The sequence below is a fragment of the Lactuca serriola genome, chromosome 8 (genome assembly GCF_051521515.1).
Source record: "Lactuca serriola cultivar US96UC23 chromosome 8, Lser_US96UC23_V15, whole genome shotgun sequence".
NCBI lineage: Eukaryota > Viridiplantae > Streptophyta > Magnoliopsida > Asterales > Asteraceae > Lactuca > Lactuca serriola.
The window spans coordinates 184052832-184068100 of NC_136415.1; the positions used below are offsets into that span (position 1 = coordinate 184052832).

General features: G+C 29.3%; 1 protein-coding gene across 1 annotated transcript; it reads right to left on the minus strand.

The window, feature by feature from the left end:
* Positions 1-938: 938 nt before the first annotated feature.
* On the minus strand, positions 939-4262 carry LOC145068522 (diacylglycerol O-acyltransferase 2D-like). Its single transcript, XM_079015499.1, has 9 exons — positions 3935-4262; positions 3757-3831; positions 3422-3507; positions 2944-3050; positions 2208-2363; positions 1826-1912; positions 1520-1617; positions 1354-1444; positions 939-1256 (listed from the first exon to the last, which is right to left on the minus strand). The coding sequence occupies exons 1-9, from the start codon at positions 4126-4128 to the stop codon at positions 1155-1157; spliced, it is 996 nt and encodes a 331-aa protein (XP_078871625.1). The 5' UTR covers positions 4129-4262; the 3' UTR covers positions 939-1154.
* Positions 4263-15269: the final 11007 nt, after the last annotated feature.

The following is a 15269-nucleotide window of genomic DNA, read 5'->3' on the forward strand; positions in this document are numbered from 1 at the left end:
AACCAAATCTTCATTGTTTGTGTTTGTGTCTCCCCAAAGCCAAATTGTGCAAAGGTATTGTCAATAGAACTAAAATCAACCTAGGGAGTTAAATCCAACTCAAAATTCAAAATTAGTAGGTGGGATTAAGATTTATATTTAAGTTTGATGGATCAGTAACTTAGTTAAATAAATAAGATGAATTGTGTAAACATTATTAACCCATTTTAACTCAGTCAATCCATTTAATTTAATATTTATAAAATTATCATCATATATTTATCTAAGTATTAATGTATAAATTATAATGTTGTATTATTATTATTATTATTATTATTATTATTATTATTATATATATATATATATATATATATATATATTATAAAAAAATGCAATCCTAATTCTCATCTTTTGTTTTAGTGTCAGCAACTCTAGGTACTCTCCGAAATTACTTTAAAATTAAACATTCTTAATGTTATTTGAACAATTTATTTGTGTTTATGAATTGAGATTGTGATGATGTCATACTTGTGAATTTTATTTTAAGTTTAGAATAATTTAAGTGGTGTAATATTATAGTTAATTTATTTATCTTTTTTATTTTAAATGAGTTCACCAAGGTTTAACTCATTTATTTAATAAGTTGCGATTTAATAAGTTGCGCAAAGAAATACATAAACAACTCATTTTTATCTCAAATGTTGGGTTGGATCCGAGATATCAACCATTTAAATAACATATTGGGTTGGACTGAATTCTTTAACCCAACTAATAAATGGGTTGAATCCAAACCCATCTCAAATCAACTCATTACCAGGTCTTGAAGGTAACCCATTTGCATAAGCTAACCTCCCACGAACTTCTTTCATATCCGCTTAATTATTTAATTACAAAATATATGCATCCATTAACACCCATCATATTAATCCTAGACCTAGTTACCAGAAAATATATTACTCTTAAAAAAACAATGATCTTAGAAATTAATAATTAAAGAAACACAAATTACGAATATCACAAATGATTACATATGGACAAAACATATGAAGTATTCTAAAAGTTTGTACAAACGAACTTTAACTTACCTATAAATAAATGGACAAATCTATATGCTTACCATGCCATTTCTAAAACTTTTTCGTATGCCCCACGAATGCAGGGGTAAAATAGAGATTTCACATAATTCGTAGTTGAAGACCGGGATATCCCGCTCTCGCTTTATGCCTCTCGAATAAATCTTTAACCGCTTCCACATACTGCCCGTGCACTTCCAAAACCTACAATATGATTTCATAATGAGATTCGAATGTAGTACAATGTGTTGGGTCTAAAAGGGTAAAAAAGGAAACCAAAAGATGTTATTTACAATAATACCTCTTCCATTGTAGGTGTGCTATTATTTTTCTTGAAATATATAGGTTTACCAACCACCACATGCATCGGTTGGTGAAAAGGTAAAGGAGACCTACAACAAAATGGCAATTATGTTATTTCTAAAAGTTACAACATAGTAAAGAATCATATGAACAAAAAAACATACCCTAAAATACCCCAAAAAATAACCGGAGTGAACTTTATAGCCCGTGAAAATTTCAAAAACAATTCCCCACGTGGCTTCCACCATTTGTAAACATACGACTGCAACATTCAAGAGATTTATGTCAATCAAAAGTCTAGTATCCAATCATGTTTCTACAAAATGGTTATTCTTCCAGCAACCCCTGGTCGACACTTCATGTCAGATGTAAATCAGGTACACAGTGGCCCACATTGGAATTGAAATTCCTACACTGTGACCCTATTAGACTATGGAAAAAAGTAGCATCAAAACCGAGAAGGATCATACCTGACCGAAAGCAAAAACTGGAACCAAGGGGGAATTATTCTCCATTGCAATTCGTACGAATCCTTTCCTTGTGCTTAAAAAGGCGATCTATATAATAAAATATTATGTTAAGATTGTCTTGAAGTTTAATGAATAATCATATAGGAAAAAGTTAAATGCAAGAAATAGCAACATACTTTTATACTTATATATATATATATATATATATATATATATATATATATATTACCGCATTTTTCTTTTCTTTTGTCATATTATAACATTCTACTTTGGAAATATAGTAGTAAGAAAACATTGAAATTACAATGCTTTAATAAGAAAAAGTAGAAAATATCTAGTTTTTGTATTTTCAAAAAGAAAAGAAAAAATATATATCTTAGACCTCAGAATCATGCTCCATGTAAAAAGTCTCTTGCACGCCACCTGGCACAATTATGCAGCTATAACCAGCTTTTAAAAGAGATGAGAAATTTTTTCTTGTTGCTGCTGTCAATCCAAGCCATGTCCATATATGCCTCAAGAATGGTGTATAGAATACCTGTTTAAATATCAATTATGATAAATATAAGATTTATCAACCAAAAAAACATCATAATATTTGTACAGAACAGGACGGCCTTGTACTGTGTTTGTCATGCATTGGATTGATACTGATGTGAATGAGACAAAAATTGCAACTTTTTGTCCCGTCCAAAAAGGTGAACCAAGGTGAGACAGAGACTCACTCTCGATCTCATGTTTGTGCAAAAGACGTAAATGCCCTTCTCATCTTCATCCTTAAAAATAGTCCAAGAAAGCTTTTCCAGTGCTGTTTCATGACCTCCAGTTCAGTCCTATCCCGTGTTGTCACACGGGATAGAACTGGACTGGACAAAATTGGACAAGCTTTTTAGGGCTATTTTATAAGCCGAGGATGAGAAGGACATTTACGTCTTTTGGACAAACAAAGATCGAGAACGATTCCCGTCCCACCTTGTTTCACCTTTTTGGGTAGGACAAAAAAATTGCAATTTTTGTCCCATTAACATTGGTCTCCGTGTTAGACTGACAGTCTAATGCATGTCAAACGCAATGCATAACAAATGGACCTAAAAAGCATCAAAAGTAGCAAATCTTACAGCTGTACTTGCAAGGACTTTTATTTTGGGAAGAGGCATAAAACCTGTAAGATCTGCGAGTGCAACAACTCCAATTGGCCAAACAGAATGGGGCTCATATCCAAAAACTGCATGCACAATTTGATATAACTTATATAATTACTAACAAGGAGAATTTTCATTCAAAAACTAATACAATAAAAATATAACTAATAACAGTGAATCTTAAATCATATCCCATATGTCCCAAAAAATGCAACACACCCATTTTGGTTTATCTCAACCAAAAAACAACTTTTCCTTTTTGAAAACTTACTTTACTTATATACCCCCCAAGTAATTATTGCTTGAAAGTGATCTAATTTTTTTTCATTGATAAGGGGCATTTTCGACATTTAATCATTAGTCAAACATATTTACTAAATTGTACAAGGAATCAAATGATTCTAAGAAGTTTGGGGGTTTACACGATAATCAAGAACATAATGGATTCAATTACCATAAGCCTGATCAGATTCGAAGGCTTTATAATCCTCTACATGTAGTGTTACAGGGAAAAAGCCAATGACATGCTTGCATATATACCTGAAATTCAAACACATAAAGTTATTTAGTGATTATATACAAGAATTCGCAATGTACTTTCATTCCACTTCCATTTCTTTATACTACACAAAAATATCACCTTCAAATCACACATCCAGACACACCTTACCAACTAACTATCAAATTATCTCATTCTGATTCCAAAAATCCAATAATCACTTTCAAAATCCACATTTGATCAGTTAGGTTATTCATTGATTCTGCAATTTACAAAATTATAATATTAACCTGCCAAGAGCTCTACCAGATCTGCTCCTCTCGTTAATCGGTATCGCAATTAAGATCGCAAGAATTCCCAAAACCCTGAAAACGAAGAATTTGCAGCACAAACACAAAAATTAGATGAATAAATCGTGTTTAATATGTTAACATCAAATTGGAGAAGAATCACAGCATGATCACTTACAGAAAGAATTTGTGAAGAGGGAGGAGGAAGAAAGAAGCGAGAATGATGAAAACGTTGAGATGTACAGAACCAAGCCAGATTATCATTGCCAATACGGTATGAATGAGTGACTGTCTTTTTCCGGTGAACTCCTCCGCTGTTGGTTGAGACGGCGGCGATGGCCCGAGTCCATTCGTTTGCTCCGTCGTCGACATGGAGAAACAGTTGTACGAAATGCTTCGGGAGTTGTAAAATTGTAAGTAGAAGAGTCAAGAATGATCGTATTGACTTGGCGACACGCACTCAAACTACCACGTGTGCCCGCCTGTTTTCAGCTTTCGATGGATCAATTTTTGTTTCCTTATTTATAGAGTCGTAAGGGATCCGATCGTCTAATTTTTTAGTATATTCTTAAATTAAAAGGGTAATTGTTATTAACATTCTTTATAGGAGGAGTAGGTTCATGAATAACGAGTATCATGTTTTTCTATCCTATATTCAAATATGTCGATTAAAAAAAATAAAAATAAATAAAAATCGGATTCAATGGAACGGATAAAAATAAAACCTAGTTCCATCATCAAACCAGTTCGTTGATAAAATAACTGTTTCAACATATATAAAAATTCTTACGATTGCACGAGTGAGATGACAAACGGACAACAAGCTTTATTACTAAATTTTTTGTATGATAAAACTAATTATTTTAAATACTATATTCATAGATCTGGGTGTAAAATCAATATCAGTAATAAATAAATTTATAGTTAGCATATTAGTTTTATTAAACATCATACTTTTAAATCATTGGTAATGTATATCATTAGTTAGTGATGTATATCATTAATTAATGATTCATTTATACATAACTAATAACAATAAGTACGAAAAAACAAATACTACAAATTTTAATAGCATAAGAACATTAAAAACATATATTATAACATTTGAATTAGAAAAAAAAAACTTATTTAATACTTACGTACAAAAAGAATATACAAAAATCAACATCCATTTGATATATAGAAACACTAATATCCCAAAATCAACAAAACTGATTTTTTAACTCTTGATAAAAAATCATTAGTCATTACTAATTAATAATCATAAGTTAAAAATAAGTTGCAAGTACTAAGTATATATAAATTAGAAAACTCTTGAGTTATAGTGAGATTTTCAAATGAATATGATGCTTGAAAATACTATTAGATACTAGACGATTGTTCGTACGTTGCGTATAATACAATTATACAGTTGATTATGTAAATAGTTTTAGGAATTCTTTTAGTTAATTTAGGATTACAATTTAAGTTTTATATTTAACACAACTTATAATTTTTAATTATTTATAAAATAGTTTTTGGACTAATACTAAAACTATTGAAATACCAATATATGTTATTTAAAGTTAAAGGACTACAACTAAATACACGTTTTTTTTTTTTTTAATATTGATATTTATGAGAATTAGTTAAATAAGATTGAACTTGTTGTTTAGTCGATTAAAATAATGATATGATCATCTAATATGTAGACTAAAATATTATACAAAAAAATTCAAACTTTCTATTCAAAAAATAATTATGTGCGTCTAATATTTTATGTGAATTATTTGTATAAAACTATTTATATAAGGGTCTAAGTTATTATATAAATAGGATTATTTCACTATATATTGGTAAGAGTAATATATATATATATATATATATATATATATATATATAACCACATTGATATAATGAAAAAATATTAATTGCATTGAAGTTTTATTTTAATATTTCAACTTTTCAAATTCTAGTTAAAGGTTATTTAGAATTAAACCACTACAAATAAGAAGGTTTTTCATTTGTGATACTTAATTGATACTTATAAGACTTTATTAAATAAAATTAAAATATTTAAAATGTGTTTAGTAAATTAAATAAATAATATAATCATCTAATGTCTAGACCAAATATTATATCAAAATCCTTCAAAACAATTATTGAGAACTAAAGTATGTGCATCTATTATTTTGTGTGTATTTATTTATCTGATAGTGTATGTTATTTTTGTTCTATAAATATTTTAATCAAATATGTAATACAAAGTTATATAATTGAGATAAGAATTTCATAACTACCTAATAAAATTATTCACATTTATATGTATTAAATTACAAAAGATGTTTGGAAGATGTCATATATACAAACTTAAGCCCCTATAATTTTAGAAATAATAATTGTCATACGTTTAGAATTAGTAGTCGATAATTTTCAACCCCAATATACAATCAATAAAATTAACCATATTTATGTATATTAAATTAAAATAGCACAGTCATCAAAATATATATTTTTTGAAAAAAAAAATTGTAATAAATTTTTTTGAAAGTTGAACGTTATGATGTGGAAATTTTTCAAAGTAAAATTCTTGAAAAGATAAAAATAAGTAGAATTACGCCATTAAAATAAAATTCACATGCGAAGAGAACTCATCAAACACACAATTATTGTTTAAACACAATTTAAAAACATCAAAAATACACTATCACTTTTCTTTTAGCTCTAAATGTACAACCTTCACCTAAAAATTTATTGTTTTTCTATCTTATTTTTTTTCTTTCACAAACACACATTGAACACATAACACAACAAGGTTAACAACATTTTTCTTTTAACTCTAACCGTAAAATCTTTAAACAATTCTTTATCATTTATAAATACCATAATCTTTTGGATTATATCTTGTACACAACAAACTTCTTCTTATGGGATTTTTAAGAAAATAAAAGGAAAAAAAGATGTGGATGGAACAAAGCATACCTATTTGAAACTTCTAAATTCTCATGCACTTAAGAAAATGAAAATTAAAAGAAAAGAGAAGCGAAATGAAAAGAAAAGAACGGAGGAAGTGTTTCTTATACAGACAAAATATTTCAATTAAATAATCATTTAAGTATCATAATATGAAGAGTTTACTAGTTTCAAATTAATATGGTTCAAGATAAATGGCCTATCTTGAATCACATTCATTTGAATGTCCTCATATATATATATATATATATATATATATATATATATATATATATATATATATATAGTTAGATTCATATGTGGATTGACATCTATTGTGTGGATGTAGGAACCAATGACAATTTAGAAAAATTTAAATTATTTATAATTATTATAAGGGTAAATGTGTAATTAGCATAATAAGTAATTAATGAATATCTAAATAAAATCCTTTAAATTAGGTATGTACAAATTAAAAGCCTATATTTAGGCAACTAAACGATTTGCATTCTTGACTTTACCACCGGCCAAGACCACAACCACCATTATCTCCTTTGGATGCCGATTACAACTATCAACACTTCGCCGACAACAACTAATACCTATGATTTCAAACCAAGTTTCAATTTACAGCAAATGATTTGTATTACTATCAGTAACACTTGAAAATCCTTATTGACACGCTAATTTACCGATGGTCGTAACCAAACCCTAAACCGAAAATCGAAAACGCTGATACACGGTACGTAATCTGATTTTTTTCATCATTGATTATTTTTTATTTATGGAATTCTCATTTTGATATTTGATTTATGTTTATTGAATCCAATTTTGTTTTTAATATGATTTTTGGATTATGCTTTTTAGTTGTTTACGAGAACATGTTGCAAATTTGAAACCATCAAAAGAAGAATCACATAGTCGATGATGTGGTGGCGTTGTTGCTATGATTGGGGTGGCTCATGGAGCTGAGGTTGACCATGGTGGTTGGAGCTCGTTGTGGGCTAATGTTTATCTATTACTGAACCCTAAGACTAGAAACCAAGGTATGCCCTGGAAGCATTTTTTGGTGTTTCTAGAGTACAAGTTTGAAACCATCAAAATTGAAATTCATTATTAGCAATACCAATTCGAATTATCTGGTTGTAGTATCAGAATTCATCAACGTTTATTCATTTAATTAATTTCTTAATTTTTATATATAAGAATTTGTAAGTTAGAATAGTCAATTGGTATTTACATCTATGTTCTGAATTTTTTTGATTTTTTGTATATTTTTTTTTCAGAATGATGAAAGTAGTGAGCTATTATGTTGGTATATGATCCTTCTAGCATCTCATCATAGTGGGGTAAAAGGCCATAATTCTTGCCGCCCCCCCTTAGTCTTAATACTATGTTGTTTGTTGTTATCTTGATCAGAATGAAGCTGTTTATAGAATATCAAGGTTCATATTACAAACGCAACATCATTCTTTCAGAATACTAAGGTTCAACATACAAAAACAACAACATTCTTTTAGAATACAAGGGTCCACCTTACAAAAGCATCGACATTCTTTCAGAATAGAAGGGTCCACCTTACAAAACGATAACATTCGTTCTTTAAGGAGAAATCTGGCAGAATGTATTCTCAACTTTTATATCAATACATTTTTGTACTGTCAAGAATTGCATATATCTTTTTCTTAAGAATGGCTGACGTTAGTTAAATAATGAATGAAATTTAGTTTTATTCTTTTAGAATGTATGTATATTTTTCATGTTTGTTGTAATTAATTGAAGAACGTGCATTGTTATTTACGAGTATGAATATTTGTTTGCCTGTTTGTATCGATTTCCTTAAAAAATAAATAAATAAAATTCTTAAAGAATAGATAAAGGTTCCATTCTTAAAGAATAGATAAAAGTTCCATTTTCAAAAGTAATAAACTTCAATTATGGCTCAATTAATTGTAATTCCCGATGATTTTAGAGTTTCAAATGTCGACTGATTGTTATTTATATAAACCTAGGTTTATAAAAGCTTTGTGATTACGTTTGATTCTACAAGATCAAATCCGATTTCATGGTAAAATAGTAAGGATTTTTGAAGGTTAATGTGTGCGATAATATGAGAAGAATATGACCAGATTAGCCAAATAATCTGGTGTTGCCTAAATTGTAGGTGATGTAATTTTATATTCTTATCCTTACTAACCCGTTTCATTTAATTAGAATGGTATTTTCCATTTTCTTTATTTTAATTAAAATTGTAAATGACTTTCTTAATATAATTTAAACTATTTGTCCATATTCAACCCTACATCCACACAATAGTTGTCCATCCACAATATAACCTAGCCATATATATATATATATAGTTATTTATGTTATTTTAACATGTATCACCATTATATTTTTTTCCTATATTAAAAAAAACATCATTATGACCGATTAATTTAGGTTTAGTTATACTAGTGAACCAACTATGAACCATGGAATTGGATATAACATGATCATTAATTATACAACATAAACTATCTTTTAAAAATAGTAAAACATTTAATATGCATCCCTTCTTCAAAACTTTGTGTAAAATGCATAGAAGGGTATATATAATAACATGTATTACATAATATTTAAAGTAAAATCAGTTAAGTGAAAATATGGGCGTAACACAAGGCATGTGCTTCAAATACTATGCAGTCACCTTAATAGCTTTGTGATTCAACTCTCTTTAGGTAGTAGAGTGTCTTAATAATCTATAAGTTATAATAAAGAAATATGAGAGTTATATGCATCTTATAAGAAGCTATCTCAAATATTTTCCTTTGTTAGGTCTTCATGACTAATATCAAGCTCTAATAAGCTTCCATCTTATAAGTTTCCGTTTGTACAAATTAGCCACCAACTCTTATTGGGAAAAAGTATTATTCCAATGGTCAACTTTCATTTTTATTTACTCCCATAGAATTTGAAATTTACAAATTTTAACCATAATTCTCCCTTTATAACAGTTGAGGTCTTAATTACAAAATAGCAATGTACTTTCTAAATTTTTATCATACCATAATTGCATTATATGGATATTTAAATCTTAAATCATGCTTATTACTTGGAAGTTAATATTGTTTTGTATAACTAAACATCAAAAACCATTTTTTTGTTATATAGTTAAAATTCCTAAACCAATAATTTGATGAAAATTGTACACTTTGTAGTGACCCCATTATGATGATGAATGTGGAATAGTAATGATTAATGTGAATCAAACATAATGAAAGAACACATAATGTAAATAAAAAGGTTTAAGCTCAATTATACTAGAAAGAGTTTTACAAAGTGGGTCTTGTAATTATTTCTCTCTCTAGACTAAATCTCACACATATGGGTTCTTACATAAATGGGAGCTACTCACTACCTATTTATAGGAAAAGCTCAATCCATTACACAATCTAAGAGGGTAAGCCTACATCACATCCAAGGAAAAATTTTCACATTAACATTCTCCCTATCAAAGTTAGGATTGGATGTCCCGGCTTAAATATCCGAATGAGCACCAAGCGATCAAGACCAGCTCCCCCTCGAAGTAACATCGGTCTTCAAATCCGCTTTGAAAAAGAATATCCAAAAAGCTTCGAATCTGCATTTTAATTTTCTCCCCCTTTTTATAATCGAAAAATGATTATAAAATGCCAAACGGGTATAAGAAACGCTCGAGGAATAAACCATACGACCCCCCCCCCCCCCCCTCTCAATGTGTGACAAAAATGAAACTCTTCAATACGAGAAAATCCAAAAAATACGCCAATATCTTCAAATGTTTGACTTCCCATACTTGAAAATGAACATACATTGTTCATATACCATGAAAAATCTTGCACCAAAAACAATCACGAAAATCCGAGAAAAAACTTCAAGAGTTGTGAAAATTTTGATTTTGGGTGCGAGTTGCAAGAATTTTGAAAATTGGGCAAAAACAACCATTTTCGCAAATACTTCAGGAACCAATTGCGAAAAATCAGCTTCAAATTCATTCCAGATTCGAAACTTTAGCCCAAATGTGAAAGTGGGTATAAAGTGCATTTTTGCATAAACTTCAATGACCAAATCTATAATTTTCCAATACATTCCACAGATTGCAAGTATTTCAACTTCTAGGTGTATTTTGTCAATTTGTTGAAAGATAAGGGACCATATGTGAAACTTTCGAACTCTTCTTCCCTGATCATTCCTGATGCAAAAGATCGAGTAGCATCAATCGAAAGTAGAACTCTCGACTCGAATCAAATCCCTTTCGATTCAAAGCTATGTTGCTTTCGACAAATAACGTCAAATCACTTTCGATACCATAGTTCCAGGTTTTGATTGCAACCTTGAACATTCGATCCCAAGAACTGATTTCAAAAACAGTCGAATTATCAATCATCACAAAATCAAGACTCCAACTCTCGATTCGAAACCAGTCTTTCGATTCTCAGGCAATCAGTCAAAACTAAAGTCAAAATCATACTTTCGATCTTTTAGCCATTTAACTTTCGATTCTCAAGCTAATAGTAATCAAAATCGAGTCACTTTCACTTTTGACTATTAAATAATGTTTTTTTCGACTATGAACCTCAAGACACCGTCGTCTCAAGCAAATGCCAACGGAAATCGAGACTACAAATCTCGATTCTTTAATTTCGTTACAAATCCTTCACCAATCAAAATTAACTTTTGATTCGAAAATACTATCGACTTGCAAGCTAACACTAGTCAAAATAGAATTTGAAATCACTTTCGGATGGTAAACTCGATTTTAACCACTTCAAAGTTGAAACTTTGATTCCAAACACTCCTTCTCAATCGAAATTATAGAATCGATACGAAGATACATTTGACTTTCAACTATCAATCTCAAAATACATTCGACTCAATCACAGATTGTCAAACTTTCGACAGTTTAACCTCAAACCATTTCCTCCACTTTCGATGAACAAATATATTCGATACTCAAATCTAGGTTTACATTTGATTTCAAGCTTACGAATTTCAAATCAACTTTTATTTCTCACAACAAACACATTACTTCAACCAATTTTGACTCAAATTGACTGAATCAAAATTGAAAAACTGATTTTGACTTTTTTTGTTGACTCTTCAATTTTGATTTCAGTTCTCAAATAATCGATGAAGACAAAAATGTGATTAACTTGTAACTCAAAGATAATAAAACATGTTTAATATTTTCCTCGTGTATCTTTAATCTGATGATGATGAATGAAGAAGAATGTTTCGACGGTATGATAACGAACATTATGAACAAGAACGAGAACTGTATTGGTTCAAAGGATTGAGATTTAAGAAATAATCTATGAGCAGTAATGGATCGATGATTGGGCTTGAAATTGAACAGATTGATGAGCATTGAATTGATTGAATTTTCAATCAAAATTTTCATTTAGATCCAGAAAAGAAAATTTTGTTAAGTTCATTCAATTTTGATTTACCTTCAACTTCAACTGTTCTTGGATTGTTCATCATATGTTCTTCATCTATTGATTATCAACAAGAAATTTTTGGAATCCATTTGAGAATTTGTGAAAATTCCTTGAGGATCCTTTTCCCGTTTGAAATACGTGAATCGAAGATGGAAGATCTAGGTTCCTTGGTTGGAATTAGAAAATTCCCAAATTGCACATTGTACCATCCATGAAACTTCTTATTTCTCCGAGATCTAACTTCATCTTCATGTTGAATTTGAGAATCTCCAACAATTTTGGCTTTGGAATTTCATACCATAGCAACATTTGATGATTGTTGTTTAGGAATCCAAATTTTCTTCACTGATTTTAGCATCAAAACAACATTTGAAGAATTTTGCTTAAAAAACCCAAATTTTCTTGGTTTTACTTTTCTTCTTCTTCTTCTTTTCCACTTTTTGGATCTAGAATTTTTGAATCCAAAAACGACATCATTCTTTACAACTTCAACTTTGCAATTTTGAATCATATCCTTTGGAGTTTGATACATTTGAACATCTTGGATTGAAGGCTTTCTATAAGGCACCATTCTTTCAAATGAATCACAAGAACACAAACAATCATCGGTTTGAACTAAAAACTTTCACAACTTCATGAGAATCGCATTGAATTCCGCTATCTTGAACATCATAAACATAAGGGTAAAGTGCAAGCACATTGACACCATATTTGCATTCATCAAGAAGAATTCCTTTAATGATTTCATCTTCTTTCTTCTTCCTTCTTCTCTCATGATAAGTTGTAACCAAACATTTAAGCAAAACTTTATGATTATCATGATCAAGAGGATAACCAATAATCTTCCACATTCATCTTTTTCACCACAACAAACGAGTGAATTTTCTTTAAGTTACCCGGTTGTAAAATAATGGATAAGTCCTTCAAAACTGTATGGAATTGAAATATCTCCATGAAATATAATCCATCTATCACAAAATTCTTTTTCCATTTCAAATCCAAAAACAAAAAGATCACAAGAACTTGGATAGTTCTAGAGAAAGAAAGTGAATTTGAAAGAAATCTCTAGAGAAAGAAAGCAAAATTGATATAAAAAAATCTAGAGACAGAAAGTGATTTCGACATGAATTCTAGATAGAGAAAGCGAAAATTCCATGAATTCTAAAGAGGGAAAATCGAATTTGAATTAAAAAGAAATAATTCGATTTCTAGAACCAAAAATACTCTCAAAGAAAGAAAACTTACAACATGAAGTTTGATTAATGATTCACCTAATCAAAAATGTCATCATGGATCAAATTCTTGAAAATTTCAAGCACCTGCTCTGATACCAATTGTAGTGAGTCGATTATGATGATGAATGCAAGATAGTGATGATTAATGTGAATCAAACATAATGGAAGAACACACAATGTAAATAAAATGGCTTAAGCTCAATTAGACTAGAAAGAGTTTTACAAAGTGGGTCTTGTAATGAATTTTCTCTCTAAACTAAATCTCAGACATATGGGTTCTTACGTAAATAGGTGCTACTCACTTCCTATTTATAGGAAAAGCTCAACCCATTACCAAATATAAGAGGATAAGCCTGTATCACATCCAAGGAGAACTTTGCACCCTAACACACTAAATGGTGAAAGCTTTTATCCCCACATTATGGGTATTATATATGATCTCCTTGCCTCACCTCTTGTCCATAATGAACTTACCAATAAGAGAGTCATTAATAAGAATCAAAGTGAGAGTTAAGTATAAGCAACTATGAATCCAAGATCGTCATCTATTACCAAATCTCATTTGGTCCGGACATGAATATAGAAAATCCCAACTAATGGATTCAAATGCCTTCATAAAAGCTAATTAAAGAATTAAACCTTATTTTATGTATTTTTAGTCCAATAAATAGTCTAGTTGACTATTAACGAGATGTCAAAAATATTTTTGCCTTAAATAAACATCGGTTGAACCTTGAAAATGATTAGACCCACCACAATCTCTAGCCTATGTACTAAAACTTTAACTATTATTTTATACATGCAAAAAATTAATTTGATATGACTATGCTACGAAAGAGTGAGAGGATCACCACATGAAAAAAAAAAAAGCCATAAAGAATATCCTAAAATTTCATTATAAAGATAAAAAAAACATCTAGCCCAAGCGCTATTTGGTTACCACAAAATCAAATTGTGTTTCAAACAAAATAACAACCACAAGATTTTTGTAGGTACAAATATTAGTATCAAATACCTAATTCAGTACATTTGAATACCTAACAAGTGTATAATTCCACAACTAAAATTATAAAACCTTAGTCAAAATAAATGATAATAAGACTAAACATATGTTGCGTTGTATGTGCCACCACAATAATATAAGAACTAATGATACATCCACAAAATTTAAATTCTAGGATTTTAGAATATATTAACATAATGGATTTAACTTTAGTTAAATTGCTAAAAAGATCAAGTCTTTATGCATTAACAAAATGTAGAAAGCTTAAGATCAATGACAAAATCAATGTCAACGATCGAGTTTTGATGAATATTATGTGAGAAATACTATGTTATGCAAAGCACAATGCTATTTGGTTCCAAAGTGGGACAAAAATTAGGAACTCAATGATACTCGTAATTATCATGTTTTGTATGTGTAAAAATTAGGGTAGTTCTTATACATATCATAATACATTTTAAGAATGTAATAATACAAAACGATTTGTGATATTATGAAATTTTCTCAAGTATCCTCAGTAGATTATCATTTAATGAATTTCGGGGACTAAATAAGAAAATAACCCAATAATACATGAAAACAAGTTATGGAAAATTAAGCACTAGTTAAGGATTTAAAGTAAGGGTATATGTAGTAATTAAAGGCTTATGATACTCATGTTATAAGTCTTGGGTTACACATTATTGTTTTTGTCGAAATATAGAAAAATAAATGATTAGTGAAGTACTCTTGTAAATGGATATGGAAATTAGGTTTAATTGATTTATTTTAGTAATTTAAATGTTCATGTGTGTACCCAATACAAACGGAAAACATAGAAAAATGAATCAAAACTTTGGGATAAAAGATGCAAAAGTTATGCAACTTTAAAGTACTTAAGTT